At 53.1% G+C, this 23,215-nt stretch overlaps 1 protein-coding gene across 1 annotated transcript; it reads right to left on the bottom strand.

Moving 5' to 3' along the window:
* Window positions 1–4,243: 4,243 nt before the first annotated feature.
* On the bottom strand, window positions 4,244–7,086 carry LOC127028045 (ribosome-binding protein 1-like; the record flags this gene model as incomplete). Its single annotated transcript, XM_050913869.1, has 4 exons — window positions 7,072–7,086; window positions 6,399–6,583; window positions 5,510–5,645; window positions 4,244–4,419 (listed from the first exon to the last, which is right to left on the bottom strand). Coding segments are annotated over exons 1-4 (512 nt in total), but the record flags the coding sequence as incomplete, so codon positions are not given.
* Window positions 7,087–23,215: the final 16,129 nt, after the last annotated feature.

The following is a 23,215-nucleotide window of genomic DNA, read 5'->3' as shown; positions in this document are numbered from 1 at the left end:
ACTCTCTGGGCGCTCTCTGTCTCTCAGCTCACTTGCTCCCTCTCTCAGTGTGCGCTCTCAATGCGATCAATTGACACACTTGCTTGGCTTTCTAGCTCAATCCTATCGACACTCTCACTGGACCTTCCTGCCCAGCTCCATGTCAATGCTCTTGGCTCACTCAGTGCATCTACTCTTCTCCCTCTCTCCTCTCAGCACTCCCTCTCTCTTCTCGGCACGCTCTTTACTCTCATTGCTCTCAGATCTCGGCTCGCTCAATGCTCTGCTCTTGACTCTCAGCACTCCCTCTCAACTCTCTCTCGACTGTCAACTCTTGAGACTCTCGTGTCTCTTGACTGACTTGGTGCTCCATCTGTCGAATCACACAGTCTCTCAACTCTCGGTGCTCCCTCTCTTGACGCTGGCTCTCTTGGCACTCTTGGCTCTTAGCACACTGTCTTGGTGCTCTCACTCGTCTATTGGCTCTCTCTCTGCTCTCTCATGGCTCTCTCTTGGTGCTCTGTCTGCTCTGGATGCTCGCTCAGCGCTCTGTCCACTCTGGGCACTCTCTCGGCTTGCTCTCGACTATCCACGCTCTTGACTCTTGCTCTGCTTTTTACTCTCTTGATGTTTGGATCTCTCTGGGAACTCGCTTGGCACTCTGGGCGCTCTCTCTCCACTCGCTCCTGACTTTTGGCTTGCCCTCCTCTCTCAGCTCCCCTCCCTCAGTTCTCCTCTCTCAGTCCCCTCTTGCCTCCCACTCTCAGCTCTTGCTCTCGGCCCTCCAGCCCTCTCTCCAGTCTTGGCCCTCTCAGGATCCTCTCTCAGCCCCTTCTAGGCACTAGAAGGATCCTCGCTCGGCCCTCTCCGCTCTCGCTCTCCTCTTTCTTGGTCCCCGCTTGTCTCACTCACTCACCCCTCTCTCAGCCCTTTTTTCTCAGCCCTTTCTCTCTTCTTGCTTTCCTCTCTCTTGGCCCTCACTCCTCAAGCTCCCCCCCGCCCTCTCTCCTCTTGCACATCTGTCGCTCTCCTCTCTCGGCCCTCACTCCTCTCATTCCCCCCTCATTCTCCCCTCTCTTGGGTCCTGCTCTCCTTTCACTCTCCTCTCGCTTGGCCCTTGCCCTCGCTCCTCTCCCCCCCCTACTTTATCTGCCCTCGCCCTCCTCTCGCTCCCCCCTCTATTGGCCCTTGCGCCTCTCGCCCTCTCCCCACTCTCACCTCGCTCTCCCCACACCCATTTCGTTCACCTATCGCTCCCTTCTCTCGGCTGTCGCTCCCCCTCCCTTCTCAGCCCTCACTCCTCCCAACCCCCTTGCTCCTCTTGCTCCCCCGTCTCTTGGCCCTCACCCCTCTCGTTCTCCCCTCTCTTGGCCCTCTTGCTCCCTCTCTCTGGGTCCTCTCTCACTCCTCTCGGCTGTATGCTAATCTCTCTTGGCTTCTCGTTTCTTGTTGCGCTCTCTTGGCTCTCGCTCCCTGCTCCTCGGTTCTCACTCCTGGTTCCTTGCTTTCGGCTCTCCTCTCTGTCACCCACTCCTCTCTCCTTGCTCTCCGCTCCTCTCGGTCCTCGCTCCTCTCACTCCCCTTTCTCAGCCCTTGCTCCTTGCTTGCGGCCCTTGACCGCAGTCCTAGCTCTCTGCCCTCTCTCGCTCCTCTCTCCTCTCGGCCATAGCTCCTCTCTCTTGGCTCTGTGCTCCTTGCTCTCGGCTGCTCGCTCCTTTATCCTCTCCCTCAGCCCTCCCTTGCTCCTTTCTCATCTTGGCCCTTGCTCCTGGCGCTCCCTGCCCCCCCGGTCCTCGTTTCCCCCCCTCTCTCTCCTCACTCCACTCTCTCAGCTCTCGTCCCTTGCTACTCGCTCCCCTCTCCCTCGGCCCTCCTGTGCTCCTTTCTCATCTCGGCCCTTGCTCCTTGCCCTCGGCTCTCTGCTCCTTGCTCATCGCTCTTGCCCGCTCATTCTTGGCTCTTGCTCCTTGCTGCTCTCTCCCCCTACTCCTTGCTCTCGCTCCTCGTTCCTGGCTCTTGCTCCTCACTCTCAGACCGCGTTCCTCTCAGCCCTTGCTTCTCTCTCCTTTCACTCCCCTCTCTCGGCTCTCGCTCCTCTCTTGGCTCTTGGCCTTGGCCCTTGCTCCTCTGGCTCATCTTGGCTCTCACGCCTCTCTTCTCTTGTGCCTCTCTCCCCTCCACTTGGCTCTTGCTCCCCTCTCCCCTCGGCTTGCCTTTCCCCTTGGCTCTTGCCCCTTGCTCTTCTCTCTCGGCCCTTGCTCTTGTTCCTCTCTCGCTCCTCGCAGCTCTGTGCTCCTCGCTCTCAGCTCTTGCTCCCCTCTCACTCCCCCCTCTCGGCCCTCGCTCCTCTGGCACTCCTCTCACTCCCCCCCACTTCAGCCCTCACTCCTCGCTCTTCTCGTTCCCCTCTCAGACAGCGTTCTTTGCTCCTCTTGCTCTCCTCTCTCTCAGCCCTCTCACCGCTTGTTCTTCTCTGTCTTGCCCTCTCGCTCCTTACTCCTCGCGCACCCCTCTTGCCCTCGCCCCTCTAGCTCTCCTCTCTCTCTCAACCTTGGTCCTCTTGTTCTCCCTGCTCATTTCTTCTCCACAATGCTCCCCTCTCGCTCTCCTCTCTCTTGGCCTGTGGTCCCATCACGCGCACCTCTTGCTCCTTTCTCTCTCGGCCCTAGGTCCTCTTGCTTCTTCCTCCCTCAGCCCCGGGTCCCCTCTCTCTCGGCCCTCGCTCCTCTCATTCCCCCCCTCTCTCTTGGCCCTCATGCCCCTCTCCTGTCGCTCCTGTCTATCTCGACCCTCGCTCCTCTCGCTCCTCTCGCTCCTCTCTTTCCTGGCCCTCACATGTTGCGCTCCCTCTTGCTCTCCCCTCCTCGGCCCTCACCCCTCTTGCTCTCCCCCTTCTTGGCCCTTGCTCCTCTCGCTTCCCTCTCTTTTGGCCCTCGCCCCCCCGCCCTTGCTCCTCTCACTCTCCTCCCTCTCGCGCCTCACTCACCTCACTTCCCCTTGCTCTACTCCCTCTCAGCCCTTGCTCCTCTTGCTCTCCTATCTCACAGCCCTCGCTCTCCCCTCTCGCTCCCCCCTCTATTGGCCCTTGTGCCTCTGGCTCTCCTCTTGTTCCCCCTCTCTCAGCCCTTGGTCATTTGGCTCTCCCGCTCTCCTCTCTCTTGGTCCTTGGTCCCATCACAATAACCTCTTGCTCCTTTCTTTCTTGGCCCTTGTGCCTCTTGCTCCCCTCTCTCTTGACCCTCACACCTCTCGCTTCTTTCTTCCTTGCTCCTCGCTCACCTCACTCTCCTCTCTCTCAGCCCTCAAGCCCCAGGCTCTCCTCTCTCGACCCTCGCTTCTTGCTCCCCCCTCTCTTGGCCCTTGGTCCTCGTGCTTTCCTCTCTCTTGGCCCTTGCTCATCTCGCTCTCCTCTCCCTTGGCCCCACTCCTTTTGCTCTCCTCTTGCTCCCGTCTCGCTACTCGCTGCTCTCTCCTCCATCTCAGCCCTCGCGGCTTGTGCTCGCCTCTCTCTTGTCCCTTGCTCCTTTTGCTCTCCCCCCCCGTCCCTCTCTCCTCGTACCCCCCTCTGGGCTCTCCCCCTCGCTCCTGTCTCTCATCCCTCGTTCCCCTGGCTCCCCTCTCTCTCACCCCTTGCACCTTGCTCCCCTCCATCTCATCTCTCACTTCTCTTGCTCCCCTTCCTCTCAGCCATAGACTCTTGCTCCCCTCTGTCAGTTGTCGCTACTTGCTCCCCTGTCTCAGCTCTTGCTCCACACCCTCCCGTGGCTCTCGCTCCCCTCACACCCCTTAATCTTGCTCTGGGTTCTCAGCCCTTGCTCCCCCTGCTCTCGCCCCTTGCTCCCCTCTCTCTCAGCTGTTGCCCCATGCTCCTTGCTCCCCTCTGTCTTGGCCCTCGCACCCCACTCCCCTCTATCTCATCTCTCGCTCCCCTTCCTATCAGCCATAGGCTCTTGTTCCCCTCTTTCGGCTCTTGTTCTTGCTCTCTTTGCTCATGGCTCTTGCTCCCCTTGCTCTCGGCTCTCGCTCATCTCGCACCCCTCACTCCAGGCTCTCGCTCATCTTGCTGTTGGCTCTCGTGCCCCTTGCTCGCGCCTCTCCCTCCCCTCCGCCGTTCCCCTCCCTCGTCCCTTGCTGTTGACTCGCTCCCCTCATTCCTCATGATCCCAGCTCTTCCCATTGTTCCCCTCTCTCGTACCCCTCGCTCCTGGCTCCTGCCCCCCACCTCCCTCTCTCAGCTCTCGCCCCTCACTACCCTCACTCTCACCCCATGCTCTTGCCCTCGCTCCCTTCTCTCTCGCCCCACCCCCTTGCTCCTTCCTTTCCTCTCTTGCCTCTTGCTCCTTGCACCCCTTCCTCTTGTCTCTCCCTCTTTGCCCCCCCCGCTCTTCCCCCTTGCCCCTCGCTCCCCTCTTGCAACCCTCCCATCTCTCTCGCTCCTCGCTCTCTCAGCTTTTGCACCCTTCACTTGCGGATCTTGCTCCCTTGCTCCTTTCTCACCCCTCTACTCTGGGCTCTTGCTCATCTTGCTCTCGTTCTCTCATCTCCCTCGTTCTCGACCCTCGCTCTTGCTCTTGGCCTTCTCTCCCTTCACTCTCGCCTCTTGCTCTCCCCCCTCTCGGCTGTCACCCCTTGCTCCTCACTCCCCTCTCTCTTGGCTCTCACACCTCGCTCCTCTTGCCTCCCTTTATCTCGTTTCTCCCTCCTCTTGCTCCCCTTCCTCTCAGCCGTAGGCTCTCGCTCCCCTCTGTCGGCTCTCGCTTCTTGCTCCCCTCTGTAGGCTTGTCACCCAGCGCTATGGGGACAGACAGGTTCTTTTGGGGATCCTTGGCAGAATGATGACGGCACTAAGTTGTAGTTACAATTAAAGCTTTATTTTTTTTTAACAGAATTTTATGATCAGCATAGCATAGAATTTTATGATCAGAGTAGCACAGGAGTTTTATAAGTAGAATCAGTGTAGCACAATTTTATAAGTAGCGTAGCACAGAATTTTATAGCACAGCTTAGCTTGTGGTTCCTAATCACCTGGACCCTCTGCAGATCGGGTCAAATCTTAATACTTGGCTTGCCGTATCAATATAACAATCATAATCTAGACTCGAAAACACGTAAAAGAATACGAGTCACTCAGTCCTTGGAGGAAGCAGACAACGGTGGAGGCGTCCCTGACCACCAAGGGATCATGGGTTTCACTGTCCAGCAGCAGTTCCGGTCCAAGTTCCCACTTAGGACTTGTAACTGCTTGATTTTATAGACAGTGCTCTGTGTACTGTTACGCTTCCCTGTTCTGTGATGGGGTCATCACCACCACCTAGTTGGCCGGGTGCCTGGGACCTTCAAGGCTGGTAAGGAGGGAAGAAGTCGGCCTGGCGCCCAGGAATCTTGAGGCCGATAGGGAGGGGAAGAAGAAATCTGCCTGATGCGCAGGACCGTCAGGGCCTGATGAGGAGGGGAAAGGAGACTGATACGTGACTAGCTCGGTGACAGAGAATGGCCGTTTGCCTTATAAAATAGCGTTAGTAATGCTAACCATATTATCAGGGGTCAGGAGCAGGAGGTACCGGTCACAAGGCTCTTGTTCCCTTTGCACACAGTTCTTGCTCCCCTCACTCTCGCTCCCCCGTCTCTTGCTCCTCACGCACTCCTTGCTCTCGGCTCTTGCTCCTCTCATACCCCTTGCTCTGGGCTCTCACTCATCTTGCCTTTGCTCCCTGCTCCCCTTCCTCTCAGTCTGTTGTGTGTTAATCCCAGTAGGCAGCTAAGCCCCACACAGCCGCTCGCTCACTCCCCCTCCAGTGGGATGGGGGAGAGAATTGGAAGGGTAAAAGTGAGAAAACTTGTGGGTTGAGATAAAGACGGTTTAATAAGTGAAGCAAAGCTGCATGCACAAGCAAAGCAAAATAAGAAATTCATTCACTACTTCCCATCAGCAGGCAGATGTTTAGCCATTTGCAGGAAAGCAGGGCTTCATCACATGTAATGGTTACTTGGGAAGACAAACACCATAACTCCAAACGTCCCCCCGTCCTACTTCTTCCCTCCAGCTTTTATTGCTGAGCACGATGTCATATGGTATGGAATATCCCTTTGGCCAGTTGGGGTCAGCTGTCCTGGCTGTGTCCCCTCCCAACTTCTTACACACCCTCAGCCTACTTGCTGTGGGGGCAGCATGAGAAACAGAGAAGGCCTTGACACTGTGTAAGCACTGTTCAACAACAGCTAAAACATCGGTGTGTTATCAACACTGTTTTGGTTACAAATCCAAAGCACAGCACCATAGGGGCTGCTATGAAGAAAATTAACTCTATTCCAGCCAAAGCCAGTACACAGCTGTAGGCTCTCGCCCCCCTCTGTCAGCTCTCGCTCCCTTTGCTCGCGGATCTCGCTCCCCTTGCTCCCCTTGCTCTCATGCCCCTTGCTCTTGGATCTCGCTGCTCTCGCTCCTCTTGCTCATGGCTTTCGCCACCTTGCCCTCGCTCCTCATTCCTGCTCCTTTCTCCCCTCGCTCCCCTTGCTCCCCTCGCTCCCCTTGCTCTTGCCCTTCGCTCTTTGTTCCCCTCTTTCTTGGCTCTTGCCCCTCGCTCCCCTTTGTCTTGGCTCTCCCCTCTCGTTCCCCCCTTTTGACTCTCACCCCTCCCTCTTGCTCCCCTGTCTCTTAGCTCTCACCCATCGCTCCCCTCTCTAAGCTGTCGTCCCTTTCTTCTCACTCCCCTCCCCAGCCCTTCCCCCCTTTCCCAGCACTCCCTTGTCTCTCTCCTGGCTCTCTCTTAGGCCTCGCCTCTATCTTGGCCCTCTCTCCTCTCGGCCCTCGCTCCTTTCTTGGTTTTCTCTAAGCCTTTGCTCGGCTCTCAGCCCTCCTTTTTCTCTCGGCCCTCGCTTTTCTCTCAACCTTTGCTCCTCTCTGGCCCCTCTCTTGGCTCTCTTTTGGCTCTCTCCTCCCTTGCCCCTCTTTGGGCTCTTTCAGCTCTCTAGGTCCTCGCCCTTCTCCCAGCTCTATCCTGTCTCTCGTTCCTCGCTCCTCTCTCGTCCCTTGCTCCTCTCTCAGTCTTTGTCCCCCTCCCATCTCTTTCACAGCTATCTCTTGGGCCTCACCCCTCTCTCGCCCATCGCTACCCCCTCTCTCACCCCTTGCTCCCCTCTTGCTCCCTTCTCTTTTGCTCCTTGCTCCTCCCATTCCTTGCTCACGCTCTTTAACCCTCTCTCTCATGCCCCACTCCTCTCTCTCGCTCCTGTTGGCTCCTTGCACTTTGCTCCTTGCTCCTTTCTCTCAGCTCTTGCCCTCTCTCCACCCTCTCTTGAGGATCCTCTCATCCTCTCACAGCTCTCTCCCAGTTCTCTCTCGGCCTGTGCTCCTCTCTTAGTCCTCTCTCCTCTGTCGACTCTCTCTCTAGTCCCTCTCACCTCTGTCTCAACATTCTCTCAGTCCTTGAGCCTCTCCCGGCTCTGTTGGCCCTCGCTCCCCTCTTGGCTGTCTCTCGGCACTTGTTCCTCTCCCAGCTCTCTCCTGGTTTTCGGCCCTTGCCCCTCTATCAGCTCTCTCTTGGCCCTCGCACCTCTATCAGTTCTCTCTCGTCTCCCTTTCCTCTCTCGGTGCTTGCTCCTCTCTCGGTTTTCTCTCAGCCCTCACCTCTATCCCGGCTCTTATGTGGCTCTCTCCTCCCTCTCCCCTCTCCGGGCTCTCTCTCGGCTCTCTAGGCCCTCGCCCTCTCACAGCTCTCTCCCGGCCTTTGCTCTTCTCGGCCCTCACTCCTCTCTTGGCACTCTTTCGGCCCTTGCTCCTCTCCGGGCTCTCTCTCGGCTCTCTAGGCCCTCGCCCCTCTCACAGCTCTCTCCCGGCCTTTGCTCTTCTCGGCCCTCACTCCTCTCTTGGCACTCTCTCGGCCCTTGCTCCTCTCTCAGCTCTCTCTCGGCTCTTTAGGCCCTCACCACTGTCCCATCTCTCTCTTGGCGCTCTCTTGCCCCACGCTTCTCCGTCCACTTTCTCTCAGCCCTTGACCTTCTGCTGGCTCTCTCTTGGCCCTTGCTCCTGTCTTGGCACTCACCCCTCTCAGCTTTCTCACAGCCCTTGCCCCTTATCGGCTTGCTCTCGGCCCTTGCCCCATACCCAGTGGTCTCTCTTGGCTCTACTCTGTCTCCCCTCCCTGGGCGCTCTCTCAGCTCTCTATGCCCTTGCCCTTCTCACAGCTCTCTCCCGCCCCTTGCTCCTCTCTCAGCCCTTGCTCCTCTCTCGGCTCTCTCTCGGTCCTCGCTCCTCTCTTGGCTTTCTCTTGGCCCTTGTCCTCTCCTGGCTCTGTCTCAGCTTTCTCCTCCCTCTCCCCTCCCCGGGACCTCTCATGTCCCTTTCTCAGCCCTCTCCCCTCTCAGCTTGCTTTCAGCCCTCACCCCTTTGCTGGCTCTTTCTTGCCCCTCCCCTGGCTCTCTCCTCCCTCTCCCCTCTCCGGGCTCCCTCTTGGCTCCCTAGGCCCTCCCTCCCCCGCTCTCTCTTGGCCCTTGCTCCTCTTGGCCCTCTCACCCCTCTCTCAGAGACCTTGACCCTCTCTTGGCTCTTTCGGCCCTCACTCCTCTCCTGGTTGTCTCTTGGCCCTCTCTCGCGTTTCAGCTCTCTCAGCCCCCACTCCTCTCTCAGTGGTCTCCCTCGGTCCTCGCCCCTCTCCCAGCTCTCGCCTTGCTCTCTTTTGGCCCTGGCTCCTCTTTCAGCTCTCTCTTGGCCCTCGCTCCTCTTGGCCCTCACTCAGCTATTGGCTCTCCCTCGGCTCTGCCTCGCTCCCATTTGGGATTTCTCGGCTTGCTCTCCGCTCGCTCTCAGGTCTCTCTTGCCTTTCTCATGCGTGTTCTCACCCCTCATGTCTCTCTGAGCCCTTGCCCCTCTCTCAGTTCTCTCTTGGCCCTCACTCCTCTCTTTACCCTCACTCCTCTCTAGGCTCTTGCTCCTTCGTGTATGCAGGGAGAAGACACAAAAGGCCAAAGCTCAATTAATTAGAGTTGAAACTGGCCAGTGTTGTGCCAGACAACAAGAAGGTCTTTTTTAAGTATGTTAATAGTAAGAGGAGATCTAAAGAAAACATTGGACCGATACTTGTTGAAGATGGTCACCTGACTAATAGGGATGAAGAAAAAGCGGAGGCATTCAATGCTTTGGAGCATTGGGCAATCATTAATGGTGTGAAATTTAACAAGAACAAATGCCGGATTCTGCACCTAGGATGGAGTAATGCCGGGCACAAGCATAAATTGGGAGAGGAGTGGCTGGAGAGCAGCCCTGCAGAAAGGGATCTGGAGGTGCTGGTTGACAGCAGGCTCAATATGAGTCAGCAGTGTGCCCTGGCAGCCAAGAGGGCAAACTGCATCCTGGGGTGCATCAAACACAGCATAACCAGCCGGTCAAAAGAGGTGATTATCCCTTTGTATTTAGCATTGGTGTGGCCTCACCTTGAGTACTGTGTGCAGTTCTGGGCCCCACAATTTAAGAAGGATGTTCAGGTCCTTGAATGCGTCCAGAGGAGGGCAACAAAGCTGGTGAAAGGGCTGGAAGGCATGTCCTTTGAGGAGCGGCTAAGGACTCTGGGTTTGTCTAGTATGGAGAAAAGGAGGCTGAGGGGCGACCTCATTGCTCTCTACAGCTTCCTGAGGAGGGGAAGTGGAGAGGGAGGTGCTGATCTCTTCTCCCTGGTATCCAGTGACAGGACGCATGGGAACGGCTCAAAGCTGCGCCAGGGGAGGTTCAGACTGGACATTAGGAAGCATTTCTTTACCAAGAGGGTGGTCAAACACTGGAACAGGCTTCCTAGAGAGGTGGTCGATGCCCCATGCCTGTCAGTGTTTAAGAGGCATTTGGACGATGCCCTTACTAATATGCTTTAACTTTTGGTCAGCCCTGAAGTAGTCAGGCAGTTGGACTATATGATCGCTGTAGGTCCCTTCCAACTGAACTAGTCTAGTCTAGTCTAGTCTAGTCTATTCTTTGTCAGCTCTCTCGGCCCTGGCTCCTCTCTCAGCTTTCTCTCGGCCCTCGTTCCTCTCTCATCTTTCTCTTGGCTCTCTCCTCCCTTGTCTCTATCCTGACTCTGTCTTGGCTCTTTAGGCTCTTGCCACTCTCTCGGCTCTCTCCCAGCTCTCAATCGGCCCTCATTTCTCTCCCTGACCTCTCTCGGCTCTCTCCTCCCTCACCCGTCTCCCAGCTCTCCCAGCTCTCTCTCGGCTCTCTAGGCTCTCATCCATCTCTCAGCCCTTGCTCCTCTCTCGGCATTTTCTCAGCCCTCTCCCCTCTCACTGCTCTGTCTTGACCCTCAGCTCTCTCTCGGCTGTCTCCTCCCTTGCCCCTCTCCTGGCGCTCTCACATCTCTGTAGGCCCTCACTGTTCTCTTGGTGCTCTCTTGGCCCTCTTTCATCTTGACCCTCGCATCTAGGCTCTCCCTCGGCTCTTCCTCACTCCTCTCTGGTCTTTCTCAGCTTGCTCTCTGCTCACTTCCAGGTCTCTCTTGCCTTTATCTCTCTCTCTCGGCCCTCGTTTCTTTCTTGGTCCTCGCTCTATCTCAGCCCTTCTTCTTCCCTCGGCCCGTGTTCCTCTCTTGCCTCTCTTGCCCCTTCTTTTCTTCTTGGCACTCACTTTCTCTCCCGGCCCTCTCAAGACTCTCTCCTCACTTGCCGCTCTCCTCCCCCCCTCATCTCCCAGCTCTCTCTCAGTCCTCACTCCTCTCTTGCCCCTCCTTTTTCTCTCAGCCCCCCTTTTCCTCGTGGCCCTCATTTTTCTCTCTTGGCCTCTCTCGGCTGTCTCCTCCCTTGCCCCTCTCCTGGCTCTCTCCAGTCTCTCTCTCTCAGATCTCTAGACCCTTGCACCTATCCCCACTCTCTCCCGGCTCTCTCTCGCACTTGTGACCCCGTGGGGGACCCAGGCTGGAGCAGTCTGTTCCTGAAAGACTGCACCCCGTGGAAAGGACCCACAATGGAGCATTTCGAGAAGAACTGCAGCCCATGGGAAGGACCCACGTTGGAGAAGTTGGTGGAGGACTGTCTCCCGTGGGAGGGACCCCATGCTGGAGCAGGGGAAGAGCATGAGGAGGAAGGAGTGGCAGAGACAACATGTGATGAACTGACTGCAACCCCCATTCCCTGTCCCCCTGTGCCGCTCGGGGGAGGAGGTAGAGAATTCGGGAGTGAAGTTTAGCCCGGGAAGAAGGGAGGGGTGGGGGGAAGGTGTTTTAAGATTCGTTTTTATTTCTCATTACCCTACTCTGACTTTTCATTGGCAATAAATTAAATTAATTTCCCCAAGTCGAGTCTGTTTTGCCTGTGACGGTAATTGCTGAGTGATCTCCCTGTCCTTATCTCGACCCACGAGCCTTTTGTTATATTTTCTCTCCCCTGTCCAGCTGAGGGGAGGAGTGCTACAGTGGCTTGGTGGGCACCTAGCATCCAGCCAAGGTCAACCCACCACAGTTTTGAACAGTCCCCTGTGCTGAACCAAGACCAGCAAGATGCTTTGAACACCTCAGTGTGGCATCCAGGGGATCGGGTGAGAATTCAACTCCCATCACTGGGAAAATGCCGGGTCACTTTGCAGCACTTTCAAGGGAAAGCAATATGGGAGACTAGATACTGTGGGAGTGAACAAACCAATTGGGTCCATAATGGAAATCCTGCTGTGTTAGGGACCCTATTATTGGATCAGTGCCAGGATTTTAAATCCTGGTTTCTCAAAATTGTATACTCAGAGGTAGTAAGCTGTCCTGGTTTCGGCTGGGACAGAGTTAACTCTCTTCTTAGTAGCTGGTACAGTGCTGTGTTTTGGATTTAGTGTGAGAACGATGTTGATAACACTCTGATGTTGTAGTTGTTGCTAAGTAGCGCTTATCCTAAGCCAAGGACTTTTCAGTTTCCCATGCTCTGCCAGCAAGCAGGTGTGCAAGAAGCTGGGAGGGAGCATAGCCGGGGCAGCTGACCCGAACTAGCCAAAGGGGTATTCCATACCATGGAACGTCATGCCCAGTATATAAACAGGGGGGAGTTGGCCGGGAGGCACGGATCGCGGCTCGGGAACTAACTGGGCATCGGTCAGCGGGTGGTGAGTAATTGCATTGTGCATCACTGGGTTTTTTTTCCTTCCCCCCTCCCTCCTTTATTTATTATATTCCTTTTCATTACTATTATTATTATTATATTTCATTTTTACTATTGTTAGTATTATATTTTACTTTAGTTATTAAACTGTTCTTATTTCAACCCACGAGTTTTACCTTTTTTTTTTCCTTTCCTCCTCCTCACCCCACTGGGAGGGGGAAGGGGGAAGCGGCTGCGTGGTGCTGAGTTGCTGACTGGGGTTAAACCACAATAGCCTTTTGTTGCCCAACGTGGGGCGTAAAGGGTTGAGATAACAACAGATCTGACCAGAGCATATTAAAATGAATTTGTTATTTGTTGTATTGTATTAGTTTAGTAGTCGCTGGTCACAATGTTGGTTTATTGGCTCTTAGAGTTGTGGCGTTCGTTCTTAGAGTTGTGTTATGTATCACCTCACTTGCCGTATGTAGTCCCTGTGCTGCTTCTTATCCCCCATAAGGTGAGGTGGATTAAGGTTTTCGCTTTGCTTTACTATGTAACACTGGTTTATGGTACGATAAAATTATCAGTTGTGGGACTAATCCGGTATTTGTATTCAGCATTGCTGTCATCTCCGTACTTCGGGAGCTATCTAGCGGAAACTGTTAATAATTACACCCTTTACCTTTTCTCCTCGGAGAGCCAATCTATGGGGGAGACACCTTCCTTCACCTTCCCCTCCTCCTCCAGGCTAATTACAGTAGTGTTTGAGAATTTTGAAAATTTTGAATATCCTTGGAATGTTGAAACTAACATGGTCCTATTGCTAGGAACTAGCTTGTTCCTGAATGTGGTTCAGGTCTTGTTCAGGGTTAAACAACTATTTAAGAGTACCACCAAGACATCTGCCCCAAAGCTGCAGAGTTATGAGTGGCAGGGTGTGTGGGGTAGCATGGGCAAATGCCTAGGATGGTGGGCACCTCCAGTGTTTTGGAACTTCACCCTTGAACAAAAGTGCAGAATCCTGAAAAACTAGTAGAACATTTGGAAAAAGTATGCTGTCACCCCGACAATTCCAGGGAGACACAAATCACTGCAATGTGCTGGGGCCTGGCCCATGCCTACCGAGCCATGTTTAACACTATTCAAGGGGAAGCGAAGGTCTCTGGATCTGACAACAAAATGACAGCCACTGCAGCCCCTCCAGCCCCGGCGACAGGCACTGCAACCACTCTGACCCCAGCAACAGACACTGCAGCCATTCCGACCCCAGAAACAGACACTGCAGCCACTCTGACCCCCGTGACAGGCACTGCAGCCCCTCCGACCCCGGCAACAGGCACTACGGTTACTGCAACGCCTGTGACAGGCACTGCAGCTGAACCAGAGAACCAACCCATGCCGGTATCAGTTGCCCCTGTACAGAAGAAGAAATACTCAAAAAAGACAGCTCGCTTAGCAAAGGATGAAGGTGAAGCAGGGTCGTCACGAGAACAGGAGGAAGAGGCAGAACCGGAGATAATCACCCGATCCCTATCCCCGAGTGAGCTGCGAGATATGCGAAAAGATTTCAGCCTTCATCCAGGCGAGCACATTATCACCTGGCTGCTCCGATGCTGGGATAACGAGGCCGGTAGCTTGGAATTAGAGGGTAAGGAAGCCAAGCAGCTGGGATCCCTTTCTAGGGAAGGGGGTATTGACAAGGCAATTGGAAAAAAGACACAAGCCCTCAGCCTCTGGAGGCGACTTCTATCGGGCGTGAGGGAAAGGTATCCCTTCAAGGAAGATGTTGTATGTCATCCAAGCAAGTGGACCACCATGGAGAGAGGTATCCAGTACCTGAGGGAATTAGCCGTGCGGGAGATGGTTTATTATGACCCAGACGATGGGCAGTTACCCACGGATCCAGATGAAGTCCAATGCGCAAGACCCATGTGGCGGAAGTTTGTAAGGAGCGCACCATGGTCGTATGCCAATGCATTGGCAGTAATGGAGTGGAAAGACGAGGAGGGACCAACAGTGGATGAATTGGCTCACTGACTTCGGCAATACGAAGAAAGTCTCACTTCCTCCCTCGTCGCGGCTGTGGCGAAACTGCCAGACATACTAGCCGAGAAACAGTCCCAAGAGTTCCAGCGATTTGAGGATAAGTTCTGCCTCCCACCTGCACAGACCAATATCTCAGCTATTAGGAATAAGCATCCCTCTGCTCAAGAGAGAGGCGATAGAAGGTACACACCATGGGGTACCCTGTGGTCTTACCTGTGTGAGCACGGAGAGGATATGAGGAAGTGGGATGGAAAACCTACCTCGATCCTAGATGCACGGGTACAGGAATTGCGAGGAAAAACAACCACAAATGAGGGTTCTTCCAGGAAAATTGCTGCTTCAGCCTCTAGTGAGCACTGTGAGCGGTGTGGCCGACAGAGTGGAAGGGCTGATCTTACTCCTGATCCTATGAGAAGGAATTCTAATCCATTCTTACAAAGAGTGAGTGGAGAATCCTATGTCCGAGACTAGACGGGCCCTGCCTCCAGCCAGGCGGAGGAGAGGGACAACCGGGTTTACTGGACTGTGTGGATCCGATGGCCTGGCACATCAGACCCACAGGAGTATAAAGCCCTAGTAGACACCGGTGCACAGTGTACTCTAATGCCATCAAGCTATAAAGGGGTAGAACTGTATTCGGTTTGTGTGGCAAGGTTTTGGTAGTGAGGGGGGGCTATAGGGGTGGCTTCTGTGAGAAGCTGCCAGAAGCTTCCCCTATGTCCGATAAAGTTAATGCTAGCGGGTTCCAAGACGGACCCACCGCTGGCCAAGGCCGAGCCAATCAGCAAGAGTGGTAGCGCCTCTGTGATAACATATTTAAGAAAAGGAAAAGAAGTTATAGGGGAGTTGCAGTTGCAGCCAGAGAGAGCGGAGTGAGAAGATGTGAGAGAAACAACTCCGCAGACACCAAGGTCAGTGAAGAAGGAGGGGGAGGAGGTGCTCCAGGCGCCGGAGCAGAGAGAGATTCCCCTGCAGCCCGTGGTGAAGACCATGGTGAGGCAGGCTGTCCCCCTGCAGCCCATGGAGGTCCACGGTGGAGCAGATATCCACCTGCAGGCCATGGAAGACCCCATGCCGGAGCAGGCGGATGCCCGAAGGATGCTGTGACCCTGTGGGAAGCCCGCGCTGGAGCAGGCTCCTGGCAGGACCTGCGGACCCGTGGCCCGTGGAGAGAGGAGCCCACGCTGAAGCAGGTTTGCTGGCAGGACTTATGACCCAGTGGGGACCCACGCTGGAGCCGTCTGTTCCTGAAGGACTGCACCCCGTGGATGGGACCCATGCTGGAGCAGTTCGTGAAGAACTGTAGCCCATGGGAAGGACTCACATTGGAGAAGTTCATGAAGGACTGTCTCCCGTGGGAGGGACCCCATGCTGGAGCAGGAGAAGAGTGTGAGTCCTCCTCCCCCTGAGGAGGAAGGAGCGGCAGAACCAACGTGTGATGAACTGACCCAAACCCCCCTTCCCCATCCCCCTGTGCCGCTCGGGGGGGAGGAGGTAGAGAAAATAAGGAGTAAAGTTAAGCCTGGGAAGAAGGGAGGGGTGGGGGGAAGGTGTTTTAAGATTTGGTTTTATTTCTCATTATCCTGCTCTAATTTGACTAGCAATAAATTAAACTAATTTTTCCCCAAGTCGAGTCTGTTTTGCCCGTGATGGTAATTGCTGAGTGATCTCCCTGTCCTTATCTCGACCCATGAGCCTTTCGTTTTATTTTCTCCCCTGTTCAGCTGAGGAGGGGGAGTGATAGAGCGGCTTTGGTGGGCACCTGGCATCTAGCCAGGGTCAACCCACCACAAGAACCTATTTGTATTTCTGGGGTGACAGGGGGATCTCAACAGCTAACTGTATTGGAGGCTGAAATAAGCCTAACTGGGAATGAGTGGCAAAAACACCCCATTGTGACTGGCCCAGAGGCCCCATGCATCCTTGGCATAGATTATCTCAGGAGAGGGTATTTCAAGGACCCAAAGGGGTATCGATGGGCTTTTGGTATAGCTGCCTTGGAGACAGAGGGAATTGAACAGCTGTCCACCTTGCCCGGTCTCTCGGAGGACCCTTCGGTTGTGGGGTTGCTGAGGGTCGAAGAGCAACAGGTGCCAATCGCTACCACAAGGGTGCACCGGTGGCAATATCGCACCAACCGAGACTCCCTGATTCCCATCCATATGCTGATTTGTCGACTGCAGAGCCAAGGAGTGATCAGCAGGACTCGCTCATCTTTTAAAACAGCCCCATTTGGCCAGTGCGAAAGTCTAATGGAGAATGGAGACTAACAGTAGACTATCGTGGCCTGAATGAAGTCACGCCGCCCCTGAGTGCTGCCGTGCCAGACATGCTAGAACTTCAATATGAACTGGAGTCAAAGGCAGCCAAGTGGTACGCCACAAGCGATACCGCTAATGCATTTTTCTCAATCCCTTTGGCAGCAGAGTGCCGGCCACAGTTTGCTTTCACTTGGAGGGGCGTCCAGTACACCTGGAATCGACTGCCCCAGGGGTGGAAACACAGCCCCACCATTTGCCATGGACTAATCCAGAATGCACTGGAACAGGGTGAAGCTCCAGAACACCTGCAATACATTGATGACATCATCGTATGGGGCAACACAGCAGAAGAAGTTTTTGAGAAAGGGGAGAAAATAATCCAAATCCTTCTGAAAGCTGGTTTTGCCATAAAACAGAGTAAGGTGAAGGGACCCGCACAGGAGATTCAGTTTTTAGGAATAAAATGGCAAGATGGACGTCATCAGATCCCAATGGATGTGATCAACAAAATAGCAGCTATGTCTCCACCAACTAGTAAACAGGAAACGCAAGCTTTCTTAGGGGTTGTAGGTTTTTGGAGAATGCATATTCCAAATTATAGTCTGATTGTAAGCCCTCTCTATCAAGTGACCCGGAAGAAGAACCATTTTAAATGGGGCCCTGAGCAGCAGCAAGCCTTTGAACAGATTAAACGGGAGATAGTTCATGCAGTAGCCCTTGGGCCAGTCCGGGCAGGACCAGATGTTAAAAATGTGCTCTACACCGCAGCCAGGGAGAATGGCCCTACCTGGAGCCTCTGGCAGAAAGCACCCGGGGAGACCCGAGGTCGACCTCTAGGGTTTTGGAGTCGGGGATATCGAGGATCTGAGGCCCGCTATACTCCAAATGAAAAGGAGATATTAGCAGCATATGAAGGAGTTTGAGCTGCTTCAGAAGTGGTTGGTACTGAAACACAGCTCCTGTTGGCACCCCGACTGCCAGTGCTGGGCTGGATGTTCAAAGGGAAGGTCCCTTCTACACATCATGCAAGTGATGCTACGTGGAGTAAGTGGGTTGCACTGATCACACAACGAAGTCGAGTAGGAAACCCCAGTCACCTAGGAATTCTGGAAGTGATCACAGACTGGCCAGAAGGCAAAGATTCTGGAATATCGCCAGAGGAGGAGGTAACGCGTGCTGAAGAGGCCCCACTGTATAATAAACTGCCAGAAAAGGAGAGGCAATATGCCCTGTTCACTGATGGGTCCTGTCGCATTGTAGGAAAGCATCGGAGGTGGAAGGCGGCTGTATGGAGTCCTGTACGACAAGTTGCAGAAACTGCAGAAGGAGAAGGTAAATCGAGTCAGTTTGCAGAGGTGAAAGCCATCCAGCTGGCTTTAGACATTGCTGAACGAGAAAAAATGGCCAATACTTTATCTCTATACTGACTCATGGATGGTGGCAAATGCCCTGTGGGGGTGGTTGCAGCAATGGAAGCAGAGTAACTGGCAACGCAGAGGTAAACCCATCTGGGCTGCCCCATTGTGGCAAGATATTGCTGCCCGGCTAGAGAACCTGGTTGTGAAAGTACGTCACGTAGATGCCCATGTACCTAAGAGCCGGGCCACTGAAGAACATCAAAACAATCAACAGGTAGACAAGGCTGCTAGGATTTAAGTGGCTCAGGTGGATCTGGACTAGCAACATAAGGGTGAATTATTCATGGCTCAGTGGGCCCATGACACCTCAGGCCATCAGGGAAGAGATGCAACATATAGATGGGCTCGTGATCGAGGGGTGGACCTGACCATGGACACTATCGCACAGGTCATCCATGAATGTGAAACATGCGCTGCAATTAAGCAAGCCAAGCGGTTAAAGCCTCTTTGGTATGGGGGACGATGGCTGAAATACAAATATGGGGAGGCCACAAACCCGCCAAGGCAAGCGCCATGTGCTTACAATGGTGGAAGCAACTACCGGCTGGCTGGAAACATATCCCGTGCCCCATGCCACTGCCCGGAACACTATCCTGGGCCTCGAGAAGCAAATCTTATGGTGACACGATACCCCAGAAAGAATTGAGTCAGACAATGGGACTCATTTCCGGAACAATCTCATAGACACCTGGGCCAAAGAGCACAGCATTGAGTGGGTGTATCACATCCCCTATCATGCACCAGCCTCCGGGAAAATCGAGCGATACAATGGATTGTTAAAGACTACATTGAGAGCAATGGGTGGTGGGACTTTCAAACATTGGGATACACATCTAGCAAAGGCCACCTGGTTAGTCAACACTACAGGATCTGTCAATCGAGCTGGCCCTGCCCAATCAGAACTTTTACGTACTGTAGAAGGGGATAAAGTCCCTGTAGTGCACATAAAAAATATGCTAGGGAAAACAGTTTGGGTTACTCCTGCCTCAGGCAAAGGCAAACCCATTCGTGGGATTGCTTTTGCTCAAGGGCCTGGGTGCCCTTGGTGGGTGATGCGGAAGGATGGGGAAGTCCGATGTGTGCCTCAAGGGGATTTGATTTTAGGTGAGAACAGCCAATAGATTAAATTGTATGATGTTGATTGCTATATAATCCTGCCACTGTATGTCACCATTATTATAATTTTTATATGCTATATTAATGGTATTACAGTAAGAATTACTTAGATTAATGAAGAATGAACTTTGACAAAAACTGAGTGAAGGGCAGTAGTGATGGAACCAGGACTGACTTCAGCATGCAACAATCCAACACCACACACCATCCCCCTGCTGTGGCCAATGTCACCTGCCCGCCACACCACACCAAAGCCCAATCCTGTTCTACTGACTGAGCGGACTCCTGCCCAGACAGACTGTTACAACAGATGGAGCCCAAAGTCATGGACTGAATGAACTCAACAGACATTTGGTAGAGATGGCCCATAGACCGCGGGAATGATATCTGTATGTATATATTAAAAGACAGGAAAAGTGATGGTGATTAATTGGAAATGTATCAGAAAGTGTGGGATCTGGGCATGATGTAAATGGTATAGAATAAGGGGTGGATATTGTCCTGGTTTCAGCTGGGACAGAGTTAACTCTCTTCTTTTTAGTAGCTGGTACAGTGCTGGGTTTTGGATTTAGTGTGAGAATGATGTTGATAACACTCTGATGTTTTAGTTGTTGCTAAGTAGCGCTTATCTTAAGCCAAGGACTTTTCAGTCTCCTGTGCTCTGCCAGCAAGCAGGTGTGCAAGAAGCTGGGAGGGAGCATAGCCGGGGCAGCTGACCTGAACTAGCCAAAGGGGTATTCCATACCATGGAACGTCATGCCCAGTATATAAACAGGGGGGAGTTGGCCAGGAGGCACGGATCGCGGCTCGGGAACTAACTGGGCATCGGTCAGTGGGTGGTGAGTAATTGCATTGTGCATCACTGGGTTTTTTTTCCTTCCCCCCCTCCCTCCTTTATTTATTATATTCCTTTTCATTACTATTATTATTATTATATTTCATTTTTACTATTGTTAGTATTATATTTTACTTTAGTTATTAAACTGTTCTTATTTCAACCCACGAGTTTTACCTTTTTTTTTCCCTTTCCTCCTCCTCACCCCACTGGGAGGGGGAAGGGGGAAGCGGCTGCGTGGTGCTTAGTTGCTGACTGGGGTTAAACCACAATAGCCTTTTGTTGCCCAACGTGGGGCATAAAGGGTTGAGATAACAACAGATCTGACCAGAGCGTGTTAAAACGAATTTGTTATTTGTTGTATTGTATTAGTTTAGTAGTCGCTGGTCACAATTTGCTGGAAGTGTTTGCGAAAGGGAAAAGGATAATCCAGATCCTTCTGAAACTGGTTTCATCATAAAACAAAGCAAGGTCAAAGGACCAGCACAAGAGATCCAGTTATTAGGACTAAAATGGCAAGATGGGCGTTGTTACACCCCTATGGATGTGATCAATAAGATAACAGCCACATCCCCACCAGCTAACAAAAAGGAAACCCAGGCATTCATAGTCATTGTGGGTTTCTTGAGGATGTATATTCTGGGTTACAGTCAGCTTGTGAGCCCTCTCTGTCGAGTGACCCAAAAGAAGAACTATTTCAACTGGGGCCCTGAGCAGCGACAACCCTTAGAACAGATCAAAGAGGAGATAGTTTGCGCAGTAGCCCTTGGGCCATTCTGGACAGGATCAGCTGTGATAAACGTGCTGTACAACAGTAGTCTCCAAAGTGGGGTGCATGCACCCCAGGGGGGTGCACAAGATGATACATTGGAGTGGGGGAAGAAAATACTAGAATTTGTATTTATATTTATATTTATTTAAAACAAATAAGAAGTGCCTTAAGTACAACTGTGCAGTTATCATAGACAGAGTCTAAATAGCAGATACCTGAGGATACATTACTTGAACATGAGTCTTGTATTACTAAATGTTCAGGGCAGTACCATTCATGGTTTGGTTTCCCCATTGTTCACATCCACAAGTAGCAATCATTATCTTGGCTATCCATCCATTTGCTTCCTTGAACTGGAGCCCATATTGTATTACTTAGCTACAATAATGGGAAGCAGGGTGTATGGGTTAATGGGTTCTTCTTTAATTTTCTTATTCACTGTGTGGTAATAGATCCACTCAGCAGATTACTTTTGCTTACTACCTCTGAGTATACAATTTTGAGAAACCAGGATTTAAAATCCTGGCACTGATCCAATAATAGGGTCCCTAACACAGCAGGATTTCCATTATGGACCCAATTGGTTGTTCACTCCCACAGTATCTAGTCTCCCATATTGCTTTCCCTTGAAAGTGCTGCAAAGTGACCCGGCATTTTCCCAGTGATGGGAGTTGAATTCTCACCCGATCCCCTGGATGCCACACTGAGGTGTTCAAAGCATCTTGCTGGTCTTGGTTCAGCACAGGGGACTGTTCAAAACTGTGGTGGGTTGACCTTGGCTGGATGCTAGGTGCCCACCAAGCCACTGTAGCACTCCTCCCCTCAGCTGGACAGGGGAGAGAAAATATAACAAAAGGCTCGTGGGTCGAGATAAGGACAGGGAGATCACTCAGCAATTACCGTCACAGGCAAAACAGACTCGACTTGGGGAAATTAATTTAATTTATTGCCAATGAAAAGTCAGAGTAGGGTAATGAGAAATAAAAACGAATCTTAAAACACCTTCCCCCCACCCCTCCCTTCTTCCCGGGCTAAACTTCACTCCCGAATTCTCTACCTCCTCCCCCCGAGCGGCACAGGGGGACAGGGAATGGGGGTTGCAGTCAGTTCATCACATGTTGTCTCTGCCACTCCTTCCTCCTCATGCTCTTCCCCTGCTCCAGCATGGGGTCCCTCCCACGGGAGACAGTCCTCCACCAACTTCTCCAACGTGGGTCCTTCCCATGGGCTGCAGTTCTTCTCGAAATGCTCCATTGTGGGTCCTTTCCACGGGGTGCAGTCTTTCAGGAACAGACTGCTCCAGCCTGGGTCCCCCACGGGGTCACAAGTGCGAGAGAGAGCCGGGAGAGAGTGGGGATAGGTGCAAGGGTCTAGAGATCTGAGAGAGAGAGACTGGAGAGAGCCAGGAGAGGGGCAAGGGAGGAGACAGCCGAGAGAGGGCCAAGAGAGAAAAATGAGGGCCACGAGGAAAAGGGGGGCTGAGAGAAAAAGGAGGGGCAAGAGAGGAGTGAGGACTGAGAGAGAGCTGGGAGATGAGGGGGGAGGAGAGCGGCAAGTGAGGAGAGAGTCTTGAGAGGGCCGGGAGAGAAAAGTGAGTGCCAAGAAGAAAAGAAGGGGCAAGAGAGGCAAGAGAGGAACACGGGCCGAGGGAAGAAGAAGGGCTGAGATAGAGCGAGGACCAAGAAAGAAACGAGGGCCGAGAGAGAGAGATAAAGGCAAGAGAGACCTGGAAGTGAGCAGAGAGCAAGCTGAGAAAGACCAGAGAGGAGTGAGGAAGAGCCGAGGGAGAGCCTAGATGCGAGGGTCAAGATGAAAGAGGGCCAAGAGAGCACCAAGAGAACAGTGAGGGCCTACAGAGATGTGAGAGCGCCAGGAGAGGGGCAAGGAGGAGACAGCCGAGAGAGAGCTGAGGGTCAAGACAGAGCAGTGAGAGGGGAGAGGGCTGAGAAAATGCCGAGAGAGGAGCAAGGGCTGAGAGATGGATGAGAGCCTAGAGAGCCGAGAGAGAGCTGGGAGAGCTGGGAGACGGGTGAGGGAGGAGAGAGCCGAGAGAGGTCAGGGAGAGAAATGAGGGCCGATTGAGAGCTGGGAGAGAGCCGAGAGAGTGGCAAGAGCCTAAAGAGCCAAGACAGAGTCAGGATAGAGACAAGGGAGGAGAGAGCCAAGAGAAAGATGAGAGAGGAACGAGGGCCGAGAGAAAGCTGAGAGAGGAGCCAGGGCCGAGAGAGCTGACAAAGAATAGACTAGACTAGACTAGACTAGACTAGTTCAGTTGGAAGGGACCTACAGCGATCATATAGTCCAACTGCCTGACTACTTCAGGGCTGACCAAAAGTTAAAGCATATTAGTAAGGGCATCGTCCAAATGCCTCTTAAACACTGACAGGCATGGGGCATCGACCACCTCTCTAGGAAGCCTGTTCCAGTGTTTGACCACCCTCCTGGTAAAGAAATGCTTCCTAATGTCAAGTCTGAACCTCCCCTGGCGCAGCTTTGAGCCGTTCCCATGCGTCCTGTCACTGGATACCAGGGAGAAGAGATCAGCACCTCCCTCTCCACTTCCCCTCCTCAGGAAGCTGTAGAGAGCAATGAGGTCGCCCCTCAGCCTCCTTTTCTCCATACTAGACAAACCCAGAGTCCTTAGCCGCTCCTCAAAGGACATGCCTTCCAGCCCTTTCACCAGCTTTGTTGCCCTCCTCTGGACGCATTCAAGGACCTGAACATCCTTCTTAAATTGTGGGGCCCAGAA

Source organism: Gymnogyps californianus, unplaced genomic scaffold (genome assembly GCF_018139145.2).
Source record: "Gymnogyps californianus isolate 813 unplaced genomic scaffold, ASM1813914v2 HiC_scaffold_145, whole genome shotgun sequence".
Classification (NCBI taxonomy): Eukaryota; Metazoa; Chordata; class Aves; order Accipitriformes; family Cathartidae; genus Gymnogyps; species Gymnogyps californianus.
The sequence above is the reverse complement of the archived record's forward strand: the minus strand, read 5'-3'. Positions and strand labels throughout refer to the sequence as shown.